The sequence below is a fragment of the Jaculus jaculus genome, chromosome 8 (assembly GCF_020740685.1).
Source record: "Jaculus jaculus isolate mJacJac1 chromosome 8, mJacJac1.mat.Y.cur, whole genome shotgun sequence".
NCBI classification, from domain to species: Eukaryota; Metazoa; Chordata; class Mammalia; order Rodentia; family Dipodidae; genus Jaculus; species Jaculus jaculus.
The window spans coordinates 623,740-635,034 of record NC_059109.1 but is presented as its reverse complement, the minus strand read 5'-3'; the positions used below and the strand labels follow the sequence as shown (position 1 = coordinate 635,034).

Sequence of the window (11,295 nt, the reverse complement as noted above, 5' to 3'; positions counted from 1 at the left end):
GAGGCTGCCACCTCCTGGTTCCTTTTCCCGTCCCCAGATCCCACTCCTTCGGTGTTAGCCAGATACCAAGCTCTATGACACAGCAGCTGCGGTCTCCCATTATCAGGGCACCCTGTGGGGTGGGGCAGCTCCATTTGCTTAAGGTTTAGTCCCAAGGGGCCCCAGCCCCCATGACGTCAAACCTGTCCCTTTATAAGGCGAAGGGTCCCTAGCCCATGGTCCCCAAGTGGCTGCCCAGCTCCGTCATGGCTCAGCCAGCCAGGAACCTCCGTTCCACCTTTGGCTTCCAGTGTTACCTCCTCTTCCTCCTAGTTTCTTGGGAGGCAGGTAAGATGCCCATGGGCATGAAGGGGTCACAGTCCAAGGGGATAGAAGTTACAGAGGGTTTTTGTCTCTTAGTATTGATAGAGTTGATGACCCATCAGAAAGGTGGGTGGCATGAACTGCTGCCTAGGGCTGCCTAGGGTGTTCAGTGCACAAGTTTGCCAGCTGAGGGACATGCAGGAGAAGAAATCTTACCTCTTCTTGGCTCCTTTTGAGACAGTCTATACTGCACCTGATCAGGGGGGGTATTCTTGAAGCTTGCATAAAAACTTGATGTGGGGGCCCAGGAAATGGCTCAGGGGGTAAACTGCTTGGCTTGCAAGCATGAGGAACTGAATTTAGATCCCCAGAACTCACATAAAAATTAGTGCCAAGGAGCCAGGCATGATGGCGTACACCTTTAATCCTATCACTCGGGAAGCAGAGGTGGAAGGACTGCCGAGAGTTCGAGGCCACCCTGAGACTACATAGTGAATTCCAGGCCAGCCTGGGCTAGAGTGAGACCCTACCTGGAAAAAAACAGAAAAAAAAAAAGGGAGGTGCTGGAAAGATGGCTTACCACTTAAGGTGTTTGCCTGCAAAGCTAAAGGACCTCGATTCAATTACCCAGGACCCATGTAAGCCAGATGCACAAAGGGGCGCATGCGTCTGGAGTTCATTTGCAGTGGTTAGAGGCCCTGGTGCACCCATTATTTCTCTCTGCCTCTTTCTCTCTTGCTCTCTCAAATAAATAAATAATTAGTCCCAAGGGACCCTTAGCCCCCATGATATCAAACCTCATGGCTTATAAGGTGAAGGGTCCTTAGCCCATGCTCTCCAAGTATGATGGCACATGCTGGTGTTCTTGGCAATGAGGAGGTGGGGTAGACGTTCCACTAGGGCTGCCTGGCTGGTTAGCCAGTCTAATTGAATCAGTGAGCTCCAGGTCAGTGAGAAACCCTGTCTCAAAACAAAAATTATTGTGATGCTGGGAAGATTTCTCAGTGGTTAAAGGTGCTTGCCTGCAAAGCCTGCTGGCCTGGGCTCAATTCTTCAGTACCCACATAAAACCACATGCACAAAGTGGTGCATACATCTGAAGTGTATTTGCAGCTGCAAGAGGCCCTGGCATGTTAATATTCTCCCTCTCTCTCTCTCTCTCTCTCTCTCTCTCTCTCTCTCTCTCTCTCTCTCTCTCTCTCTCTCTCTCCCTCTCTCCCTCCCTCCCTCCCTCCCTCCCTCCCTTTCTGTCAGATAAATAAAAATAAGGCTGGAGAGTTGGCTCATCAGTTAAAGTGCTTGCCTGCAAAGCCTAAGGACCCAGGTTCAATTCCTCATTGTCCAGATGCACAGAATGGCTGATATATCTGGAGTCTGTTTGCAGCAGCTAGAGGTGCTGGCTCGCCCATTCTGTCTCTGTTCTCACTATGTCTCTCTGCTTGCAAATAAAAAAAAATATTAAATGCCAAATACTACATACATTTTTAGCTGGGTGTGGTGGCATATCCCACTCGGAGCCATGTGGCTGACCTATCACCAGTACAATGGAAGGATGCTGGCAGACAGTGCCAGCAGTTGGGCATAACATACTCAGTACTAGGCATTGCTCTGGAAGCTTCATCTATGTTTATTTATTTATTTAACCTTCATGGCAGCTCAGTGAGGTCCTATTCACATCTGACAGTTGGGAAACATCCTATAGCTTGGATAAGAAAATAAACCTGGAAGAGCTTGCTGAGCAAAACAGACAGCAGGAGAGGAGGTGGCATGGCAAAGTCAGTTCCATAGTTGACAGGCAGTGCTGGGACTGACCACAGGTGGAGATGTCAAATACGGGCATTTTGGAGGGGGCCTGAGCATGGCGGGGAGTGTCTTCACAAGATACACATACAACAGTAGATTGACAAAAGCAGAGGGAGGAGCACTATAGAATTTGTTTTTATTCATAGGCTGGAGAGATGGCTTAGTGGTCAAAGGCACTTTCTTGCAAAGCCTGCCAGCCTGGGTTCAATTCACAGTACCCATGTAAAGCCAGATGCACCAAGTGGCATACATGTCTTTCTGATAAAAATAGAGCTGCTGCATTCCCAAGTAGTCCTGAGTGGTGACTAAAGGCCAGTTTCTTCTCTGGATTCCCTGCTAGTACTTCATTGACCAAAATGACTTTTCATTTAATTTATTTAATTATTTATTTGTGAGGAGAAAGAAGGAAGGAGAAATGGGCTTGTCAGGGCATCTGGCCACTGCAAATGAACTCACTCTATGCATCTGGCTTTACATGGGAACCAGGAAATCAAACCAGGACAGCAAGCTTTACAAGAAAGTGCCCATAACCACTGATCCATTTCTCCAGCCCTTTTTATTTATTTTTTATTTTGCATATATGTGGGGGGGCTCACTGCATGTGTAGGGACATGTGTATCTGTGTGCATATGGAGGCTAGAGGACGACTTCAGGGTCATTCACAGGAATGTCATCCACCATTTTTTATATACATGCATGTGTGTATACATGCTCACATGTGTATGGGTGTACGTGGGTGCATGTGTGTGCACATGCATGTGGAGGCCAGAGGACCACCTCAGGGGTCATCCTCAAGAATGTTGTCCACCATGTATTTTTATGTGCATGTGTGTATGGTATAAAAATGTGTATACATGCTCACATGTGTATGGGGCAGGTATATTTATGTGGGTGCATGTGCTTGTGTATATGTATATACATGTTTACATTTGTATGGATATGTATGTATGTATTTGAGTGGGCTCATGTACATGTGCATGTGGAGACCAGAGGCTGATGTCAGGTGTGTTCTTCCATCACTTTCCACCTTATTTACTGAGGCAGGATCTCTCACTTGAACCCAGGGATTATTGATCCCCAGGGCATGAGGATCTTCTATTTCTGCCTTCTGAGTGCTAGAATTACAGGTGGGACTTGGGTTTTTCCATTACCCTCACTCCCTTTTTGGTCTCTCCCCCACAACATCCTTCAAGGACTGAGTTCCTAGCACCAATTCTCTTTGTCAGTAGAGAGGTGGGTGGATCGGGGTGTTCTGTGCCTGGGAGTGGGTCCAGATTCTGGTCCCCACCTTGAGCTAACAATGCTGGCAATCTCAGTTATGTAGGTAACCACATCTCCCCAGGCCCCCATTCCTCCCTGGCGAACTGGCTTTCATTATCCTGGCCAGAATCAGATATAGGTCCTCTGCCCCTGTGCAGTTGTTTTCTCATGGAATCAAGGCACATATCCCATATCTGTCCATTGATAGCCGTGCTTTCCTTCCCACCCTGTCCCTAAACATAGCGAGTCCCTCCCAGACCTGCAAGGAGATAACCTTTTCCTGTCAAAATCACCACCTTCATCTATTCCCAGACAGGTGTGTGAACAGGGGTCCCAAATGAGGACCCCATGGAGAGTGACAACAAGGGTTGAGCCATTGGGCCCATTTTTCTTCAACCAGACCAAACTTGATCAAGATGACAGCTTTCCATTTTCCTCCTCTAACTGCCCTCCATCTATGTTTATATTCCTCTCACTCACACTCTGTCCACCTGGGAAGTTCTCTGGAGGTTGACCTTAGTTTCTCACCTGGTTTTTGGAATGGAGCTGACGGGCTCTAGAAAGATGGGGATTCGCCGGGCATAGTGGCGCACGCCTTTAATCCCAGCACTCGGGAGGCAGAGGTAGGAGGATTGCCCTGAGTTCAAGGCCACCCTGAGACTACAGAGTGAATTCCAGGTCAGCCAGGACTAGTGTGAGACCCTACCTCGAAAAACAAACCAAAAAAAAAAAAAAAAAAGATGGGGATTTGGGTGTTTTACTCCTTTTCTTCTCATCTCTGCCATGCCAAGGGAGTTCCAGGTGATGAGTCCATCACACTAAAGGAGCACCTGTGGGACAAGGTGCCAGTCAGCCCCTGCTGCCACAACCCCATAGCATAATACGATGGCAGGAAGTGGCTGCTAACAAGCACACAAGCAACAATTAACAGGGTATGTTAATAAAGATGTTTTTGAACTAAATCTTAGCTGCCAGGGGAATGGGGAAAGATACCAGAATCTAAGGTCAGAGTTGAGGAACAGATGTGAGACAAATCTAGATGTGAGAATGAGGGCTAGAAGTCATGGCATTCTGGGGCCAGGGAGATGGTTCAGTGGGTAAGAGTGCTGGCAGCACAAGCATGAAGACCTGAGTTAAGTCCTTCAGCACCCATGTAGAAAACTGGGCATGGCTGAAGAGGGCAGAAATAGGTGGATACCTTTGGGCTCCCTGGTCAGCTAGTCTGGCTGAAAAGTGGGGAGCTGCAGGTTCAGATTCAGTGAGAGTCTCTCTCTCTCTGTCCAGGAAATAAGGCAGAAGAGTGATAGGAGAGGATACCCCATGTCCTCTTCTGGCCTTTGCAGTGTGTGCAAGGGATATGCACATCTGCCCACACATGTGGCTAGACTATGTGCACACAAAGAAAGAAATGGTGTTCTCACAAGGCTGGTTGGGGGCATACAATGCAGACCCAGGGGGTGTGGACACAGAGGAGGAGGCTCTTTGAGTTGCTTCCATTTCTAATTGGCTTTTTCCAACCTCTTTCCGTCCACAGGTGCTTCAGGACTTCAGGAAACTGGCACCTCCTCAACATCCGGTCGTTTGTCCCCAGTCCCTGCAGGTGTTGCTCATGGTGCTTCCTCAGACCACATTGCTCTGCACTCTGATCAGCAACCTTCAGATTTCCCTACGTCTGTGGGAACCCAGAAGCCCAAACATCCTTGCACCACCACGCTCCGCCCCAAACTCACAGACAGCCCCAACGCCACACAGCCACACAGCTCCATAGCTCCCCATGGACAGAACATCAGCAGCCAAGGAAAAGACCCAGTGGTCCGGAATGGACGCTCAATTGGTGATGATTCTACAAATGGGCAGAAAATACCAGATGATAAAAATCATACAACCTCAGCACCCAAGGGCAAATCAACTTGTAAGACCACACCAAACAAAAGCAGGGTAACAAGGACCTCCGGGCCAACTTCAAGACCCATGGAAAAGGGCCCTTCCATTTTAGATGATAAAAGTAACCCTTCACATAAGACAACTCCTTTCCACAGCTCAGAGATCAGCAGAGCAACTGCGTCTTCTTCTACAATGCTGTCACACAAGACTACAAGAATCCTGGGAACATTAGAAGGAGCTGAAAGTCACAGAACTACATTTGCCTCAGGTAAGCCCCACCTAAGGACTACAAAACACATCAAAGAGACGACATCAGTCACCAAAAAGACCACAAGACCTCCATCAATGTCTACAGAGGATGAGAGAGAGACCACAGTCGCCAAGAAGATCACAAAACCTCCATCGATGTCTACAGAGGATGAGAGGAAGACCATAGTCACCAAGAAGACCACAAGACCTCCATCAGTGTCTACAGAAGATGAGAGAAAGACCATAGTCACCAAGAAGACCTCAAGACCTCCATCAGTGTCTACAGAGGATGAGAGAGAGACCACAGTCACCAAGAATACCACAAGACTTCCATCAATGTCTACAGAGGATGAGAGAGAAACCACATTCTCCAAGAAGACCACAAGACCTCCATCAGTGTCTACAGAGGATGAGAGAGAGACCACAGTCTCCAAGAAGACCACAAGACCTCCATCAATGACTACAGAGGATAAAAGAAAGACGATAGTCACCAAGAATACCACAAGACCTCCATCAGTGTCTACAGAGGATGAGAGAGAAACCACATTCTCCAAGAAGACCACAAGACCTCCATCAGTGTCTACAGAGGATAAGAGAGAGACCACAGTCTCCAAGAAGACCACAAGACCTCCATCAAGGTCTACAGAGGATGAGAGAAAGATGATAGTCACCAAGAATACCACAAGACCTCCATCAGTGTCTACAGAGGATGAGAGACAAACCACATTCTCCAAGAAGACCACAAGACCTCCATCAGTGTCTACAGAGGATGAGAGAGAGACCACAGTCTCCAAGAAGACCACAAGACCTCCATCAATGTCTACAGAAGATGAGAGAAAGATGATAGTCACCAAGAAGACCACAAGACTTCCATCAATGTCTACAGAGGATGAGAGAGAGACCACAGTCGCTGAGACCACAAGACCTCCATCAATGTCTACAGAAGATGAGAGAGAGACCACAGTTGCTGAGAAGACCACAAGACCTCCATCAATGTCTACAGAGGCTGAGACAGAGACCCTAATCACTGAGAAGACCACAAGATCTCCATCAATGTCTACAGAGAATGAAAGAGAGACCATAGTCACCAAGAAGACCACAGAACCTCCATCAATGCCTACAGGATATGAGAGACAGACCATACTTGCCGAGAAGACCACAAGACCTCCATCAGTGCCTACAGAGAATAAAACAGAGACCACAGTCACCGAGAAGACCACAAGACCTCCATCAATGCCTACAGGATCTGAGAGACAGACCAAACCAGATTATGAGACGATGACACAAGTTTCATCAAAGTATACAGAGCACCCAGAAGAAACCACATCAACCACTGGGAAAACCCCAACAGCCTCAGAAAATCTTACAATTTTCTGGAGGAAGACCACACAAGGCACTGAGTCCACAAAAGTCATAGAAAACTCAGAGCAAACATCAGTAGTCCCAGAGACTGTACCACCTCTAGTAAAGGTCACAGAACACAAGTCCACTATGACCTCTCCACAATTAAGTGAAACTGAAGGTACACATCACAGACCCATGGGCTCATTGACACTCGCCACATCTAAAGCTGACATGAATTCCATCACAGCCCTGGACAACAAGAGCCATGCCCAGCAGAACACAGATGGATCACCGGAAGGCCTCCATGCTACTGCCATAGGAGAGAACAACTCGTTCCCTGCATGGGCCATAGTTATTGTGGTTCTGGTAGCTGTGATCCTCCTTCTGGTGTTCCTTGGCCTGATCTTCTTGGTAAGAGAAATCAACTCTTTTATTTATTTTATGTATTGGTTTTTTGAGGTAGGGTCTCACACTAGCTCAGGCTGACCTATAATTCACTACGTAGTCTCAGGGTGGCCTTGAACTCTTGGCGATCCTCCTACCTCTGCCTGCCAAGTGCTGGGATTAAAGACGTGTGCCACCATGCCCGGCTATTTTACTTCCCGAGAGGGGGGGCGGAATTGGCATGCCGGGTCCTTAGCCATGGTAATCGAACTCCAGATGCTTGCGCCATCTAGTGGGCATGTGTGCAACCTTGCACTTGCTTCACTTTTGTGCATCTGGCTTATGTGGGATCTGGAGAGTAGAACATGGGTCCTTAGGCTTTACAGTCAAGCACCTTAACTGCTAAGCCATCTCTCCAGCCTAGGAAATGAACTGTTTACAGTGAGAGTTGAGGACAGCTTAAGGCTGAGAGTTAGAGGGATCTAATAAAGGGATCTAGGAAAAGAGACATGGTGGGGATGGAGTGTGGTAATGGAGGGGTGGTGGTAAAAACTGAGGGAAAAAAACAATAATACAGAAAATGTGAACAATTGGATTGCAGACGGGGAGGCTGTGGCTGAGGAGATGGCTCTGTCAGTCAAGTGCTTGCTGTGCAAAGTTGAGGACCTAATTTCAATCCCCATCATGCACATAAAAGCTGGCCATGGTGGCGCATGCCTGTAACACCAGTGATGGGGAGGAGGAGACAGGAGGGTGCCTGGGACTTGCTGGCTGGCTAGCCTAGCTGAATTGGTGAGCTCTGGGTTCGAATAGAAACCCAGCCTCAAAAAAAAAAAAAAAAAAAAAAAGCCAGACATGGTGGCTCACGCCTTTAATCCCAGCACGTGGGAGGCAGAGGTGGGAGAATTACCATGAGTTCGAGGCCACCCTGAGATTACATAGTGAGTTCCAGGTCAGCATGGGCTAGAGTGAGACCCTACCTCAAAAAAACAAACAAACAAACAAAAAGACAAAAAGAAAAGGTGAACAGTTGAAGAAGACATCCAATGGCGATTCTTGGCCTTCATGTGTATGCACATATATGCACACACAACTTCTGTACCCCTATATAATATGAACACACTTGCACACACTACACACACACACACACACACAGAGAGAGAGAGAGAGAGAGAGAGAGAGAGAGTGGGAAAGAGCAGATTTGGGTGTGACGATCAGGGTTATAAGAATAAGGAGGATGGAGTAGGGGTGTTGGAGATGGAACCTGAGGCTCGGTGTATGGGTTGGGGGCTGGAACAAGGATCAAGGCTTGGATGGAATCTTGGGAAAGGAGTAAAGTGAAGGTGTGGAGTCAGTGAGGAAAGAATCAAGAGCCTGAGAGGTGAGCCGGGCACGGTGGTATGCACTTGTTATCCAAGTGCTGGGGAGGGGAGGAGGGTAGGGGTAGGTAGATCCCTGGGGCCTGTTGGCCAGCCAGTCTATCCTAATTAGGTGAGCTCCAGGCCAGAGAAACCCTGCCTCAGAAAAGGTGGCTGAAAGCCAGGTGGGGTGGCATACACCTTTAATCCCAACACTTGGGAGGCAGAGGCAGGAAGATTGTTGTCAGTCTGAGGCCAGCTTGGGACTACAGAGCGAGTTCCAGCCTGGCCTAAAGTGAGACCCTACCAAAAAAAAATAAAATAAAAAAATAAAAATAGAAAGAAAGAAAGAAAAAAAAGAGAAAGAGGCTTGGCGTGGTGATGCACTCTTTTAATCCCAGCAGAGGTAGGAGGATAGCCATAGGTTCAAGGCCACCCTGAGATTATGTAGTGAATTCCAGGTCAGCATGAGCTACAGTGAGACCCTACCTGGAAAAAAAAAAAAAAAAAAAAAGGCAAAATAAAAAAGAAAGGAAGGAAAGGTGGATGACATTCCCAAGGAGTGGACATGCAAGATTGGCCCTCTGGCCTCCACATATGCACATTCATATACATCTTACACACATACCGTTAAAAACAACCCAAGAGGTGGTTTTGAAGAAAGACAATGGCATTGCAATGGGTCTTACTCCTTTCTCATGTCAATCTTAGGTCTTCTGTGCCACTCGAACACGCCATGCACTGACCCGGAGCACTGAGGACAACGACCCAGAGGAGAGCATGGGGCATAATTCCTACCCTGTCTACCTGATGGAACAGCAGAATTTGGGCATGGGCCAGATCCCCTCCCCACGATGATCTCTTGGAAGGCACCCACCCCTAGCTCTTCCAGGCTCTACCTGGTTTCCAGACAATGAATTAGACTCACAGTTCCCATTTCCTGGACTCCAGAGAGGGCAGCGGATACTGATGGTCAACAGTATTAACCCTCCATCGACTGTGTTAGATGAAACTACTTGGACAATGAGATGATGAGGAAGAAACATGGACACTTTGAGGGGAGAGAAGAAAGAATGAATAATACAAGTGTTGTCTGTAGAAGGTGAGGGTCTGAAATTGAGAAGGTATTTAGTGGTCAGCTAGGATGGAGACTTGAGTCCTGAGAAGGCCATGCAAGGCCAGAAACCTCAGAAAGCAATGCTGCAGGCTGACTTGTGGGGGTGGGTCCCAGGAAGCAGAAGAGATGGAGGCAGAACCCCAAGTTACAAGTCTGACTTATAGTATTTGCACCCACCATCATTTAAGAGTTTTGTGTACAGACTGATCCAGGTTATTTGCTCTTCTGTTTTTAAATAAACTTTTTTAAAAAGACCTTAGAAGAAGAGGATTTATAAAACATTGTTTTCTCCTCTCTTCTGGAGATGGATCATAAACATCTCCCTCTTCCTGCCTTACTTTTTTTTGGTGTCTATAAAAGGGCTTACATTGGCCTGCAGTCTCTCCCCCACCTGGCCTCAGTTCAGACCTTCCCTGACAACATTCCTACTCAGCATTTGTGTTCCTGTTCCCTTGGCCAAAAGAGAGTCCCAGCTTTGTCTTGCATGAGTCACCCACCTTCTCTATGCCCTCCCATCCTCTTTCCTCATACCTCCTGCCATGTTCTGATTTTCTTCCTTGTAGGCAGTTAAGCTGTGGTGCTGAATGAATTGTCTCTCCAACTTGTTACATATTGATGGAGGGGCAGTGGGAAGTGTCCTTATATCTGTTGGTCTTTTATTTTATTTTATTTTTTGGTAATAAAATACGACATGTTTATAAAGTAAGGACACCATGGACTCTCATTGGGAGAACTGGCTGGGGCTCCTCTCTCACACTGTGACCTTCTAGAAGACCAGGAGCAGGTGGGGAGGAAAACAAGACAGGAGTTCTTTAAAGCGCTGTAAGACGGGAGATAGAATTTTTGTTGTTTAAAGAGTTATTTTTATTCATTTATTTAAGACACACAGAGAGTAAAAATGGGTGCACCTGGGCCTCTATCCACTGCAAATGAACTCCAGATGCATGCACCACTATGTGCATCTGGCTTATGTGGGACCTGGAGAATCAAACCTGGGTCTTTAGGCTTCACATGTAAGTGCCTTAATTGCTAAGCCATCTCTCCAGCCTGGGAGATAGAATTTTTGTTGTTTCTAAAATAACTGGTGACAAAATGAAAGAGGGACAATGTGTTGCTTAATAAGCAAGTTTTTTGTTTGTTTGTTTGTTTTGAGTTAGGGTTTCTCTCTAGCCCAGGCTGACCTGGAATTCCCTATGTAGTCTCAGGGTGGCCTCAAACTCATAGCGATCCTTTTACCTCTGACTGCTGGGATTAAAGATGTGTGAGACAGGGTCTTATCTCATTATGTAGACCAGGCTGACCTCAAATTTGCAGCCATCTTGCCTTTTCCTCTTGAGTTCTGGGATTGCAGGCATACACTTACTATTAATAACCTTAAAAAGCATGTTTTTTTTCTTCCATGCAGGTTCATGTGTATATGTGTTAATATGTGTATGGGTGTGTGTTGCAGTCCAGTTCGCATTGCTGGTAGAAATCACCCAACCAAGAGTAGCTTCTTGGAAAAAGAGGTTTATTTTGGCTTACAGGCTCGAGAGGAAGCTCCATGATGGCAGGGAAAATGATGGCATAAGCAAAGGGTGGACATCACCCCCT

At 47.1% G+C, this 11,295-nt stretch overlaps 1 protein-coding gene across 1 annotated transcript; it reads left to right on the top strand.

Annotated features, from left to right (window-relative positions):
• The first annotated feature begins 245 nt into the window (after positions 1 to 245).
• Positions 246 to 9,443, top strand: Mucl3 (mucin like 3). Its single transcript, XM_012952054.2, has 4 exons — positions 246 to 327; positions 4,901 to 5,200; positions 5,606 to 7,254; positions 9,297 to 9,443. The coding sequence occupies exons 1-4, from the start codon at positions 246 to 248 to the stop codon at positions 9,441 to 9,443; spliced, it is 2,178 nt and encodes a 725-aa protein (XP_012807508.2).
• The last annotated feature ends 1,852 nt before the right edge of the window (positions 9,444 to 11,295 follow it).

Coding starts and splice junctions, on each gene's coding strand:
- Mucl3 (XM_012952054.2), top strand. CDS start 246: ATGGCTCAGCCAGCCAGGAACCTCCGTTCCACCTTTGGCTTCCAGTGT. Junction 328..4,900: donor CCTAGTTTCTTGGGAGGCAG/GTAAGATGCCCA, acceptor TTCCGTCCACAG/GTGCTTCAGGACTTCAGGAA. Junction 5,201..5,605: donor CCGGAATGGACGCTCAATTG/GTGATGATTCTA, acceptor CAATGTCTACAG/AGGATGAGAGAGAGACCACA.